Raw genomic sequence first — 13,891 nt, forward strand, 5'->3', positions numbered from 1 at the left:
TCCGGCCTGGGGTGAGCCAGGGGAGTGAGAGCATCTGCCGAGTGCCCACTGCCCACCCCGCGCTGGTCCCTGCAGACTCCACGTGGGAAAACAGGTCTCTATCCTCTGGGGTACCTGCTCAGGGGCGGGCAGACCTCCAGCTGTGGTTGGCAAGGTGTTAAGGCTGCCCACCCCCAGGCCTAGAAGCTTCCAAGGCAGTTTCAGGAACTCCTAGTGGTGAGGGGGTGGCTTGGAGCCAGAGGTCCGGCTGGACACTGAGCAGCCTGAGGAGGGGCCGACAGCGGCAGAGGGTACTGGGTGGAGCAAGGGGCAGGCAGCCGAGCTGTGGGGAGGGGGTAGGAAAGCGTACCTGGCACCCAGAACCCAGAGCGGGTGCCTAGAAGGGCTCAGGGTCTGTGTGCTGAAGACATGGGCCTGAGGTAATAGGCAGTGGACAACCAGGTGGCCAGGCCAGGAGGGTACTGGGGACACTGGAAGACGGGCTCGGCCCCTGCCCCACCCAGCCTGGGAGCTGCGTCACTCGTGCCTTGAAGAAGCTGGCAGTGAGGGCTGTGGGTAGAGGCCTCGAGTGCCCTCAGGGGGCGCAGTCCCATCTGGAACAACCCCACGCAGTGCTTGGTCTTCATCCCCAGCCCAGTAAAGTTGTCGCCCCCCACCCTGGGGTCTCCTTTGGGACCCCGGCCTAGGGGCAAGCCCTGCAGATAGCCCCCCAGAAGGAATCAGGGAGCTTACTATTCTGGGGTGGGTGGGGGGGTCGGGGCAAGATGAGGCTGGGTCCTCAGCAGGGGCCCAGCTCTGTTCCTGAGCCTCAGTGGGGGGGCACGGGGCTGTCTGAGCAGCATAGTGGGAGGTTTCTCATGCAGACCTTCCCCCACAATGCTCTCCGCTGGACACAGCCCACCAGGGAGGCTGACTGGAGGCCTCTCAGGGCCCTGGGGCCCCGTCCCCTGCTCCTCCCCCCTCTCCATTTCCCCTGCCATCCTAGCCCCCTTCATGGGGCTCAGAAGTCATTTCTACAACATAAACCATACACCTGTCCCCACTTACAGCCCTGGCAAGGGGACAGTTCAGTGTCATCAGAGCTGGGGGAGCCCAGCCAGGGAAGGCATCTAATGCCACCTGGAAGAAGAAGGAAGAGGTGGCAGGGGCCAGGCTTAGGGCAGGCGGCTGGTGGGGAGCTGTGGGGGCTCAGGTGCCCCAGTAGGCGGGACAGCCTTCGAGTAGGTGATACACCCTGGCTGGCCTGGCGCAGACTGGACAAGGGAGCCTGGGTGTCCCTGTGACTGATGGGAGCTCTCCCAGGTTCCACCACACAGGACCTGGGCCCTGTAGCCTCAGACCTCATCCTCCAGTGCCCTGGGCCCCGGGCGCTGCCCCCTCAGCCTCGGGGCCCTCCCCGCACTGTGTGGCATGTCTGCCAGAGGCCCCTGAGGGGCTGGCGCCTTGTTTAACCAGAGGCTGGAGACTCCTGCCCCAGGCCAAGCGGGCCAAGGGCAGAGGTTGCCTGCTTCTGGGCTTCATTTGGGTGTGAGGAACCCCTCCCACAGCTGGCGGGGTGGGGTCTCCTGCTCTGGGTGCCTGCAGTGCTGGGGCAGACAGGTAACAGCCTCTCTCTTCTCTGTGACAGGAGGCGGGGCCCGTGGCAGCCGAGGCGTCCCCGCCAGCACCATCATCGATGTGGACCGTGTGGCCTGTTCAGCCCCTGGGCTGGGCCATGGGGCCCCAAGTGGATGGACAGGGCTGAGGTCACAGGCCAGCAGGCCCCCAGGTTCAGACCTCCCTGGCCCGAGCCCTGTGCCAGGAGGGCCCGCCAAGCCCAAGGCCAGCCCACACCACGCTACCTTTGTCTGAGGCTGTCTATAGCCCTGCTCCTGCCGGCCGACCTCCGACCCCTCCTGACGGAGCCCGGCCAAGCTGCCCATCTGGACCCGCGTGTGGAGGCCCAGTGACCTTGTGGGGGCCCCCGAGCCCATCTCAAGGGGCTTGGAGGGGCCACCGTAGCCACCACACCCTGGGGAACCAAACCAGGAGAGGGCGGAGGGCCTGGCCTCGGACATGTGCCATGCTGGCTCAGAGGTTCCTCGGACCCTGCCCCTGCCCCGGCATCCAGCCTTCCCTCAATAAAGTGTCTTCGAGGACCCCCAAGCGTCGGCCTCGTGCTGGGTGCTGGGGTCCCAGGCCCTGTCCTCCGGGAGGTGTTGTTCCCAGGGGCCTCTGTGAACGTGTGGGGAGAGGAGCTGAGGGCAGACAGTTCTTGTGCTGAGGTCCAAGGTGGGACTCAAGGCCAGGCCCTGTGGGAAGTGAGGAAGTGAGGCTGCGGTCAGGCCTGGTCTTGTCCACGTCACACTTTCCCCTGCCGGTCAAAGCAGGCTCTTCTCTCCAGGGTGAGCTGGTCACTGTCTGTGGCTAGGAGCCAGGTCTCCTGCCACGGCTCCGGGCTGCTGTGGCTCTGAGGGCACAGTGGGGACCCTTCAGGATGCCCTGCCCTTGGCCTCACTTAGAGGAATGGTCTGGCATGGCCTCTCTGTGGAGGGAGTATCTGAACAGAAACCTGATTGTGAAGCAGCCCTGGGAAAGTGTCAGCGCTGTGCAAAGGCCCTGAGGCTGGAATGAGTTTGGTTACAGAATGGCTTCAGCCAACTCAGGAGAGGATGTGTGCAGGACGGTGTGGTATGAGGCTGAAGCAGATAGAGATGGTGCCATCGGCCCAGGTTGCCTCAGTGGAACCCCAGTGTTGAGCAGCTGAATGCTGACGGCCCCCCCACAACCATTCCTCAGAGATGATGGAGGAGGTAGGGGTCTTGTCTTACCAGGTTTGTCAGGAGGGCCTGAGAGCACACAGCAAAGCCATGGGACTGTCCTGAGTGCTTCCAGGGAGTGGCCCCCCCCATGAACAGTGCTCTGAGCAGGGCTCAGAGGAGGTGTTGGAGTGAAAAAGAGGGCCCAGCACCCTCTCCCTCTCTCTGCACAGATGTCATAGTGGGAGCCCAGAGAGAGTGCTGTTTGGGGGCACACAGCGAGGCAGGTGCAGGCAGCCGAGCTCACTCACGAGAAAGTGAGGCTGCCTAGAGATTGTGGTAGAGGTCCCGATGGTAGCTTGGCACGCAGCCCCCAGCCTGCCTTCTGGGCAGGGAGGGGCGACTGCTGCAGCTGTGTCTGGCGTCAATGCCCCCATTCCAGTTCACAGATGGGGACAGCAGGCATCGCAGACCTGGCAGGACCCCGAGCCCCTAGGTACCTGGGTGGGGCTCCGCTAGGGACCAGAGAGGGAGTCCAGGAGAGGTGAGGGAGGGCACGCTCCTGGGCACCCCCGAGGCAGGGCAGACCGCTGGGCAGCTCTGGTCCTGCCCCTCCCCCAGTTCTACTCCCCGAGGGCCTCCCCACTCCAGGCTCACCCTGGGAAGAGCAGCAGAGGTGCCCATCTTGGGTCACTGTTTGCCACACTCAGCCCAGTGCATACACCCTCCTCTCTGCCTGGCCTTTTGTTGGCCTTGGGACCAGCACCCCACCCCCCAGGCCTGAGCTGTCGAAAGAGCTCAGCAGTCATAGCCGTTCACAAATAGACAGTGGGCAGCCCTGTGGCCACGTGGGGACTGGAAGCTGGGGCCTTGAGTCCAGGCCCCTGAAGATTTCGTGGAGGTGGCTTCTAAGACCCGAGGATGATTCAGGTCCAGGAGCAGATGGCTGAGGCCAAAGGGGACGGCGGGGCCCTGTGGGCCTGGCCCGTGAGCTGGGCAGCAGATACGGGGGCCACATGGCCGGCGTGGGTGGCAGCCACGGTTAATCATTTCTAGGCAGCCTTGACCCCACCTGCCTGGCCGCTCTGCTTCCGCCTCCTACTGCCCCTCACGCCAGCTCAGGAGGAACCATGGGGCGCTGGGCCTGGGTCCCCAGCCCCTGGCCCCTGCCCAGACTGTCCCTGCTGCTGCTCCTGTTGCTGGCGTCTCTCAGGGCCCAACCGCAGGCCGGCAAGGTGAGCGCTGACCCGATCGCACTGTGGCCATGGGCTCCCTGTGTCACTCGGGTCCTGGGCTCAGGCCAGGGAGGGGGTGGAGGGTGAGGGGCCCAACGTAGTGAAAGGGGGCGTTGGGGTGAGGTGGGCATGCTGGGATGGCCTGGGGGACGGGGCCTGGGGATCCAACTTGCTGGGCTCTGTTGGTCCAAGTGTTTCAGGTGGGGGATGGGGGCCTCAGTGCCGCTCAGCTCCTCTCGCCCATCCCCCAGAACGGACCCCCAGGACTCAGCCTGAGGGTTATGGTGCCCTGCCTGGGCAGACCTTGAGCCAGCCTGGTCTAACCCCGTGGGCTCAGTGCGAGGGGGCATGGGCCCAGCTGAGGCCTCAGGACATTCAGTGTCCCCTGGCCCCTACTCCAAGACCTGAGGGCTCAAATGTGGAATCTGAGGCCCATCCTCTCGGCTCCTCCTAGAACCATACGGAGCCCCCAGAATCTAATGCCACAGTGACCGCTGGGGCGCCCACGATCAGTGTAACCTCAGTGACCCACATGCCCCCAACCGTGAGCACTCCAGAGGCAGAGGAACCCCATGGTGGGGGGCTCACCTCTGCACTCAGGGTGGCCCCCTCCAGCAGCAGCCCTGGGGGCCCAGGTGGGTCAGGGGGGTTTCCTGGAGGAGGTGGTGGGCTGCACCTGGACAGGTGGGGGGGGCATAGACGGCCGCTGGGGAGTGGGATGAGTGAGGGGAGTCGGGGTCCCCAGCACGGGAGCCCCTTGACCCCGCCGCCTCCCCAGCAGTGCTCACCGAGGACGGCCAGCCCTGCAGGTTCCCCTTCCGCTATGGCGGCCGCATGCTGCACTCCTGCACTTCGGAGGGAAGCGCCCACAGGAAGTGGTGGGTCCCGGCTGGGGCAAGGCCTGCAAGCAGACCACCAGTCTCCCCTCCTCCTGGGCCCCACAGCCCCCATCCACCCTCCCTGCTCCAGACTGAGCCTGGCACACAGCAGGTGTCATGAATGGATGAAGGCGCCTACGAGTGAGTGAGTGAGTGGGTGAGTGGGTGAGTGGGTGAGAGGGTGAGTGGGTGAGTGGGTGAGTGAGAGGGTGAGTGAGTGAGTGGGTGAGAGGGTGAGTGGGTGAGTGAGAGGGTGAGTGAGTGAGTGGGTGAGTGGGTGAGTGGGTGAGTGAGAGCTCCAAGACAGTCAGGGCAGCTCTGCAGTCTGGGGCGCCCACACGCTGCACACGTCACCCCTAGGTGTGCCACGACTCACAACTATGACCGGGACAGGGCCTGGGGCTACTGTGCACAGACCTCCACGTCCCAGCAGGGCCCAGGTGGGTGCCGGGAGATTGGGAGGCCCCAGCCCAGGCAAGGAGGGGGCTGGGCCTGGGGGGTAAGCTTGGGGGACCTCAGGATCAATGTGCTGATGAGTGTGGGGGGTCCTGCCTGCGATGCAGGAGGGGGCTCCAGGGTGGATCCCTGCAGGCCTGGGGGGCCAGGCCAAAGCATGGGGGGCATTAGCATGGAACCCCAGGAGTACAGAGGGTGGAACCCTACCAGTCAGGACCCTGCCCTCTCTGGTGGCTGCTTTGGCCATTGCTGGGACCAAGGCACCCCCTGCTGGTCAGGCCAGGCCCTGTGGCCACACAGGCAGAGCCCTGGCCAGTGAGGGAGGGTCATTGGGGTCTACAGGGTGTGATGCTGGCAGACCTGCTTCCGAGGGCTCCAGGGCACACGGAAGGGGACCATGCTGCCTGATGAGGTGGGGTGTCAGGCTTCCCCGGTGCCGGGTGCAAAGCCAGAGGCCCACCTGCCCAGAGTCTGAGTGCCAAGCAGGGATGTGGGGTGGAGGGCGAGACCAGCATCTCCTGCCAGGGCACCCACACCCCCACGGAACTCAGAAGGGGCATCTTTAAGGTGGCAGGCCTGATGGAGGCACCGCGAGCCCTTGGAAAGCAGGGAGGGTCATGGAGTGTGAGGGACACTGACTGATGGGGATCGCAGACCCCACCTCCACCCCTCTTGCATGTCCCCAGCTGCCCTGGACCCCTGTGCCTCCAGCCCCTGCCTCAACGGGGGCTCGTGCACCAACACCCAGGAGCCTGCGTCCTACCACTGCACCTGCCCCGTGGCCTTCACTGGCAAGGATTGCAGCCTGGGTGAGTGGGGCAGGGGGGGCGGGGGGATAAGGCCAGGTCCTGGGAGGAGGTGGGGGGTGGGAGGCGGCCTGCCGCATAAAGGGGGCAGGGCCCTGCATGGGGGCAGTGGTGTGCAGAGAGCGGGGACTCATGGTGCCACCTGCAGAGAAATGCTTTGACAAGACCCGCTACGAGTACCTGGAGGTGGGCGACCGCTGGGCCCGCGTGCACCAGGGCCAGGTGGAACAGTGCGCATGTGTGGGGGGCCACGTGCAGTGTGAGGACACACGCCACACAGGTACACTATGGCTGGGGGGACAGGTCAAGAGCCTTCCATCGGGTGTCCCCTGCCCCGTACTCTCCCAGGGTCACCCTCATGCCTCTGGTCACCCTCATGCCTCATGCATGAGGCCCAAGGCCTAGCTTCTGAGCCCTCCCCCCAGCTTGCCTGAGCAGCCCATGCCTGAATGGGGGCACCTGCCACCTGGTCGTGGCCACCGGGACCACCGTATGCGCCTGTCCCCCAGGCCATGCTGGGCGGCTGTGCAACATTGGTGAGTCGCTCGGCCCCTGGAGCCACATGGGTTGTCCTCCTGGCGTGGTGCCCTGGGGGCCAGGTGTCGGGGTGGGCGCAGCCTCAGGCCCAGGCTCACCGATGGCACGCCATGCCGCCCCCAGTGCCTGCACAGAGCTGCTTCATGGGGAACGGCACCGAGTACCGAGGCGTGGCCAGCACGGCGGCGTCGGGCCTCAGCTGCTTGGCCTGGAACTCCGACCTGCTGTACCAGGAACTTCACGTGGACTCGGTGGGCACTGCAGCCCTGCTTGGCCTGGGCCCTCACGCCTACTGCCGGTCAGCACTGGGTGGGCGGGGTCTGTCCTGGGGGGCGGGGTGGGGGGGAGCTTCCTGACACCTCTGCCTGGGAGCTAGCTGCCTCAAGAAGAGCCGGGCCCCACAGCCACTGTATCCATCTGCAGAAACAGCAAAAGGCTGCTGGGGGAGGGTGTCAGGAACCCCACCCTGCTAGGTGTCCCATGTCCCTCTCTCCCTTCCCTCTCTGGGGGGCAGTGTGATACCCGCGCACTCGCCTCTCCATGCACTCCAGGAACCCAGACAAGGACGAGAGGCCCTGGTGCTACGTGCTGAAGGACCACGCACTCTCCTGGGAGTACTGCCACCTGGTGGCCTGCGGTGTGCAGAGCTTGCGGGGAGGAGGGGAGGGAAGCAGGGTGGGCAGCGCTGGCCACACTCCAGTTGAGGTCACAGCGGTTCTCCCTGTGGCCCTCCCCACCTCACCCCCACACCTGGCCTCTTCTCTCTGGCAGACCACTGAGGGGTGGGCAAACTGAGGCTTACCAGGGCAGGGCTGGTCCAAGGCCAGGCAGTGGGTTGTCACCAGGGGTCAGAGGGGCCAGGCTGGTCACCAGGTCCTCTGGGTGGCCCCTGCCCAGGCTGAACCATGCTGGGAAGGCCACCAGAGGCGATGAAGTGCTGGCGGAGTGACTAGTGTGGACGGGAGGTCCAGCAGGGGCCCCTGGAGTCAGGCCTGGGGGTGGGCAGCTCTGTGAGGCCAGCTGCCCTCTGGCCTCCGTGCCCCAGCATCTGACCATCCTGGGACTGGCAGCTAGGAGGCACATGGACACCTGCCAGGTGTACCAGGCCACTCTGGTTCCCACCAGCCTGTGACTGGGTTTTCCCCATCCTACAGATGAGGAAACAGGTTCAGGGAGTAAGTCATGTGCCAGGAGGGCAGAGCTGGGCCTGAGCCCTGGACCCTCTTCCAGAGCAGCTGCCTAGGGTGGGGCCCCAGGAAGGTGGAAGGTGGGGGCAGCCTGGGGCTCGCAGGAGGAACCCAGGGGGTGTGACCAGTCACCTGTGCCTTCAGAATCCCTCGCCAGACATGAGCACACACGCACCAACGTCCTGCTGACGCTGCCTGAGCCCGCCCCTGCTGGACGCCAGACCTGCGGCAGGCGGCACAAGAAGAGGAGTTTCCTGCGGCCTCGCATCATCGGTGGCTCGTCCTCGCTGCCCGGCTCCCACCCCTGGCTGGCCGCCATCTACATCGGGAACAACTTCTGCGCAGGCAGTCTTGTGCACACCTGCTGGGTGGTGTCTGCGGCCCACTGCTTCTCCACCAGGTGAGCAGCTGTGGCCCGAGTCCCAGACCCCCACGCCAACCAGGTGAGCAGCTGTGGCCCGAGTCCCAGACCCCCACGCCATCCCTCAAACCATCCACTCATCCCCTCCCCATCTACCCCTCCACCCATCGTCCCCCACACTCCATCCCCCACCCCTCTCCCGCCCACCGGCCTATCCTCACACGCTTCTGCGTAACCATCACCCACGTGTCCCCACGTCTTCCCACCTACCCTCATCCTCTTGTAGCTCAGCTCCCGGTTCCGCATCGCCCCTCTGACTCAGGTGGGACTCAGCACTCAGTCAGGTGCTGGACATGAAGGCTACAGAGGCCCGCCCCGTCCCTACCACGATGGCTGTCCCCGCCCCGTCCCCGTCCCCGGACTCTAGACTGTCAGGCGCTTTGGGTGGGGCGAGAAGGCTCTCGGAGTAGCGGGAGCGCGTGCGCAGTAGGGGCCATGGGCGGGACCGTCCCCTGCGCAGACCCCACCCCGGCCCCGCCCCCCTCGTCCGGACAGCGCAGGTGGCACCAGGGGGCGCAGAGGCTCGGAGGCTCCGCCCAGTCAGCGGCCTCCGGGCAGGGAAGGCGGGCTGGGGCTGTCAGCTAAGGATGGGAGGCTCGGGGATGCAGGCCCACCACCACACCCCCAGGAGAGCCAGCGAGCTCAGAACGGAAAGGCCAGCCTTTTCCGCGCTCCCACCGCTGTGGTGGGGACAAGGCCTGCCCGGGGGCACTCGGGCCTGGGGCTCGGGGGGGTGGGGCCAGGCCTGACAGACATCCCAGTGATGAAGGTTGGGGAAGGCCGAGGGGTTGGCAGTCAGCCTTCATGGGTCAACCGGGGACTACAGCATGGGGGTAGGGACACGAGTCCTGCTCGCACTGACCCCTGTGTTACCTGCAGCAGCTCCTCCCTGGGCCTGTGAAATTGGACCCCTGAGGCTTCCCCAGTATGGAATAGGGTGGGGGGGTTAAGAGTGTGCGGGAGGGGAGCAGACATCCACTCCTTACATCCAGGGAGGGGTTGGGAGGGGCCAAGCTGGATGGGAGGACCCGGGGACCCCAGCACACTGGTCACAGGTCTGGACCAAGGAGAGCTGGGGAGATGGGCAGAACAGGACAGGTGTGGACAGGCAGGAGGTAGGGGGTGTGGCTCCGGCTGCTGGACCCCCAGGTGGCCTCGCAGGAGGGGCCTGCTCCCTTGGGGGTGGGGCAAAAGGCAGAACCAGGAATCCTCTTCACACCCCCTCAAGATCTGGGCGTTTCCAGCCTGAGCTCACTGGCCATGTACCCTAAGAGGCCTCCTGAGCGAGAGCTAGGAGCCCCCAGCTCTGGCCCTGCCCAGGGGACGGGGGCACCAAGCCCTGCTGTGTGCTGGGCATCTGCTGCCCTCGGAGAGGGAGCCCATTTTCCAGAAGGGCCTGAGGCCTGGGAGGGCCAAGTGGCCAAGGCCTCACGGTGGCTTAGAGGTAGAGCCCAAGGCTGGAGGGCCGAGCCAGGCTGCAGTGACCCCTGCACAGCAGATGGGAAAACGGGGCTAATGGGCCTAGACCCGTGCCCAGCAGGGCTCCAGCACAGTGACACCCTCCTGGGCCTGTCTCTGATTTGCTCAGCCCCTGTGAGTGGGCAGAGAGCCGACTTTGGGGACCCAAAGGGAAAGTCGGGGTCATGCTGCCCCAACCCCTCCCTGCACAGCCCCCCCAGGCACAGTGTCTCAGTGGTCCTGGGCCAACACATCTTCAACCACACGACGGACGTGACACAGGTGTTTGGCATCGAGAAGTACATCCTGTACCCCCTGTATTCAGTGTTCAACCCCAGTGACCATGACCTTGGTGAGCTCAGGACACGTTGGGGAGCAGCAGGGCTGGGATTGGGCGTTCCGTGCACCCCAGGCCATAGCCAGGAGAGGGGCAGGGGGTAGGCACCAGGAGGACCCTGGGAGAGTGCTCAGACATGAGTGGGGAGAGCGTGGGAGGGAGGGAGGGAGGGAGGGAGGGGGTCCAGGGCAGGGCAGCAAGGCACCTGGTGTGGCAGAGCAGCCTTGGCCAGTGGAGGAAGCCCTGGACAGCCCGCCTTGTGGGCCCCGAGCTGGCCCTACTGTTCCCTCCTGGGTCTCCCAAGCCACAGCCCCTCTGCCCACGGGGACTGCACCTAGTGTAACTCAGCAGCCACCCTCTGTCCATCAAGGACCCCCACACCCCAGGCTGAACTGTGGCCTCTCTCCTGCCCAGTCCTGATCCGGCTGAAGAAGAAGGGAGACCGCTGTGCTGTCCGCTCCCAGTTCGTCCAGCCCATCTGCCTGCCTGAGCCCAGCAGCCCCTTCCCGGCCGGACACAAGTGCCAGATTGCAGGCTGGGGCCACCAGGACGAGAGTGAGTGGGGGTGGGGCAGCCTGCTAGTGTGGTGGCCAGAGGATGGGTGGCACTTGAGCCTTGCCCACCCTGACTGGCGCGTGCGCTGTCCACAGACGTGAGCGGTTACTCCAGCTCCCTGCGGGAGGCGCTGGTGCCCCTGGTGGCTGACCACAAGTGTAGCAGCCCCGAGGTGTACGGGGCGGACATCAGCCCCAACATGCTGTGTGCCGGCTACTTCGACTGCAAGACCGATGCCTGCCAGGTGAGACCGCAGGGCCAGCAGGGGCCAGGGCAGAGAGCACACCTCCGGTCACTGCTGGAAGGCCCCTCGGTGGGGCACACGGATGGGGAGACTGAGGCCCAGGGAGGGGCAGGGCACAAAGCCGGTCATGTCCCCGCCATCCAGCTGAGGGCAGGGCCGTCCCTGTGACCCCAAAGGCTGAACCCCTTCACCCAGCGTTCTCCCAGGGGGCTCATCCATCTCCTAGTCCCAATAGCTGGTGCTCAGCCAGGCTCCACAGGCGGGACCTCGTGCAGGCTGCCTGTCAACCCTGAGATGGAGGAGCTGCTTTACTCCCAATTTTATACACGGGGATCCCGAGACCCAGAGAGGTCTGATCACTCTTCCCAGGTTACATAACAGACATAGCAGGGGAGTAGGCGTGGAGGTGGGGGGCTTGACACTGGACCACATGGTACAAGTGCCCTTGGGGAAAGTCAAGGATGGCTTCATGGAGGAGGGGGCATTTGCACTTGTCCTGAGGAGGTAATAGGAGTTTGCTGAGAGGCAAGGAAGGTGGGGGTGGGGGGATAGCATGTGCCAGAACACAGGGGCCACCTCGTCCACGTGGGCCCTTGCTGGTCGGTGGGGGGCAGCCAGCTACAGGAGTGCGTTGCTGGCTCTGGAGGCTCGAGGGACCGGGCAGGGCTTTAGGAAGGGGAATGACTGGCCGGACCGTGTCGCATTTTAGCCGGAATGAGAAGACTTCCTGTGTGTGAGGTTTGGGGGAAGGGAACAACTCCCTGACTTGGAAATAATGCCTTTGCCATCTGTCCCCAAGCTGTCAGGGGGCCGTCTGAGGGCCCTGGGGAGGCCTGATCACAGGGGAACATCTGAGATACCTTTGGGGCATTCTTGGGTTGGAGTGAGGGAAGCCCGGGAGGGACGGGGTGGTGGGGCTGTTTCTGGGGTGCTGAGGAGCTGAGCCCTGGGTCCCCCCAAGCCAGATCCTGGCTCTGACTGGCAGCTCTGCCACAGGGCGACTCAGGCGGGCCCCTGGCCTGCGAGAAGAACGGCGTGGCCTACCTGTACGGTATCATCAGCTGGGGCGACGGCTGTGGGCGGCTCAATAAGCCCGGCGTCTACACCCGCGTGGCCAATTATGTGGACTGGATCAATGACCGGATTCGGCCCCCAAAGCGGCCTGTGCATCCCTCCTGAGACCACCCGGGGGCGTGCTGCCTCCCAGCCATTCCCTGCTTGCCAGCAATAAAGATGTTTCCGGGAACGCAGCCCACCCTGCCTGTCCTGCTGCCCCAGCCCAGCCTTCCCTCCCAGGCCACACCCGGGCTGTGTACCCCTCTGAGAACTGTGTCATGTTGGTCCCGCCATACCCGTCGCCTGAAGGGGGCTGTCCCTACCCTTCTGCCCTGAGTTTGAGTGTGGATCTGTTAAAGAGGTGACTTGTCTGTATAGGTTGTCCAGTGTCCAGCCAACCTTGCATTCCTGAGTGAGCCATGCTGAGTCTGAGTGTGAGCCAGGGGTTCTCCATTCATCCCCCAGATTTATTCCCCACCTTGCTCTCTGCCCCAAGAGGCTGCTCTCATATCAATGGGCTTCTGTGCCCTTTGAGTTTTGTTGGGCCATTACGGCGCCCGAGCAGGTCAGAGGAGGAGGAGAGTGAAATTGGGTATTGATTTCCCCGGCTCCCTCCTTTTGGGGTCATCTCAGTGTTACAGGCTGAATTGTGTCCTCCTAAAATCCATATGTTGGAGTCCTGACCCCCAGGACCTCAGAAGTGACCTTATTTGGAGAAAGGGTCCTTACAGAAGTGACCAGGTTGAGATGAGGTCACTAGGGTGGGCCCTCATCCAATGTGACTGTGTCCGTACCAGAAAGGGAAACTTGGACACAGAGACACAGAGAAGGAAGAGAATGTGAAGTGTCACCAGGGAAAGACGGCCATCTACAAGCCAAGGACAGGCCTGCAGCAGCCTCTCCCTCCATCTCAGAAAGGACAACCTTGTGGACCCTGCGATCTTGGACCCCTGGTCTTCCAGATCAGTTTCTGGCATTTAAGTCCCCAGTCTGTGGTGCTTCGTTACGGCAGCCCGAGCAAACCAATACACAGATCCCTTAACTGACAGTCATTGCTTCTCCCAAGATGTACATGCCTCTGCCTGGGCATTTCCAGTGACCTCTCCCACCCCTGGCCCACTCCTGCTCTCTAACTAGCCCAGGGCTGCCGAGTTACCCCTGGTGGTTCCCCTCCTTTGTAAATAAACCTGCCTTGATTTGTCCTAATGTCGTGTCAGCCTGTTGGGATCCTGGGTGTTGATGCACGCTGTATTTTTTCATATGCTTTTTGAGATTTACTTGTATTTTATTTAGGATTTCACATTTATGTTTCTCAGTGAGAGTGGCCTATAATTGTCCTTTCGTATACTTTTTGAATGGCTGTCATCACCAACCTCACAGAATGTGTTCAAGTGTATCTCTTCTCTCACGATTCACCGGAAGATCGTATAAAGCTGGAACGATCTATTTTTTGAAAGTTTGGTAGGAGTCCCTATAAACTTCCCTGGGCCCACTGTTTTCTTTATAGGATGATATTTAACTACTGATTCAATATCTTAATAGTTAAGGGGTAGTTGAGAATTCTTCTTCTTGAGCCAGTTATAGGAAGTCACACTTTTAGGAATTTAGTTACCTGTCTAAATCATCACATTTATTGCCCTAGAGTCGGTCATAGTGTTCTGTCATTTAGTCTCAGATGTTATCAGTGGTGATTTTCTGCTAGCATTTGGGGGGCACTCCACCATCTTCTGGCTGCCATTGCTACTGCTGAGAAGTCTGCTGTAAATCTAACTGTTGTTCTTTTGTAAATAACTTTTTCCTCTGGTGGCTTTTATGACGTCTTTGTCATTGATGTGCTATGTGCCGCCACCATGGTGTACATGTGGCTTTCTCCCCTTTCTCTTTTCCTGCTCGCTGTGTGTTGGATTTCTTGCTCAGCCTGGATGTTTGCTGGTGCCCTTCCCCCAGGGTGACCTAGGCTCCTTCCACTTAGAACTTTCAATG

General features: G+C 63.0%; 2 protein-coding genes across 11 annotated transcripts in view; both read left to right on the forward strand.

Annotated features, from left to right (window-relative positions):
- Positions 1-2,111, forward strand: part of RGS12 (regulator of G protein signaling 12) — a 118,516-nt gene extending 116,405 nt beyond the window's left edge. For all 6 annotated transcript variants that reach the window (XM_074320600.1, XM_074320602.1, XM_074320619.1 and 3 more), the window contains one exon: positions 1,628-2,111. In XM_074320600.1, coding sequence (XP_074176701.1) covers positions 1,628-1,851 — 224 coding nt within the window. In that variant the 3' untranslated portion in view covers positions 1,852-2,111. The remainder of the gene's footprint in view (positions 1-1,627) is intronic.
- A 1,503-nt stretch (positions 2,112-3,614) lies between these two features.
- HGFAC (HGF activator) lies at positions 3,615-13,114 on the forward strand. 5 transcript variants are annotated; one of them, XM_074320640.1, is made up of 14 exons: positions 3,615-3,973; positions 4,428-4,608; positions 4,752-4,851; positions 5,212-5,291; positions 5,994-6,116; positions 6,262-6,393; positions 6,539-6,649; positions 6,774-6,948; positions 7,202-7,287; positions 7,982-8,237; positions 9,929-10,068; positions 10,468-10,608; positions 10,704-10,852; positions 11,849-13,114. In XM_074320640.1, the coding sequence occupies exons 1-14, from the start codon at positions 3,869-3,871 to the stop codon at positions 12,029-12,031; spliced, it is 1,962 nt and encodes a 653-aa protein (XP_074176741.1). In that variant the 5' UTR covers positions 3,615-3,868; the 3' UTR covers positions 12,032-13,114. The 5 variants fall into 5 exon arrangements, with proteins under 5 accessions (XP_074176741.1, XP_074176743.1, XP_074176751.1 ...); XM_074320642.1 differs by having other exon boundaries at positions 3,617-3,973; positions 4,755-4,851; XM_074320650.1 differs by having other exon boundaries at positions 3,814-3,973; positions 4,752-4,963.
- The last annotated feature ends 777 nt before the right edge of the window (positions 13,115-13,891 follow it).

Source organism: Rhinolophus sinicus, linkage group LG02, assembly GCF_036562045.2.
Source record: "Rhinolophus sinicus isolate RSC01 linkage group LG02, ASM3656204v1, whole genome shotgun sequence".
NCBI lineage: Eukaryota > Metazoa > Chordata > Mammalia > Chiroptera > Rhinolophidae > Rhinolophus > Rhinolophus sinicus.

Bases quoted from the DNA above. Each gene is read 5' to 3' on its own strand.
- HGFAC (XM_074320640.1), top strand. From the start codon at position 3,869: ATGGGGCGCTGGGCCTGGGTCCCCAGCCCCTGGCCCCTGCCCAGACTG. The intron at 6,394-6,538 runs GTACACTATGGC...CCCTCCCCCCAG, and splicing joins TGAGGACACACGCCACACAG to CTTGCCTGAGCAGCCCATGC. The intron at 6,949-7,201 runs GTCAGCACTGGG...CATGCACTCCAG, and splicing joins GGCCCTCACGCCTACTGCCG to GAACCCAGACAAGGACGAGA.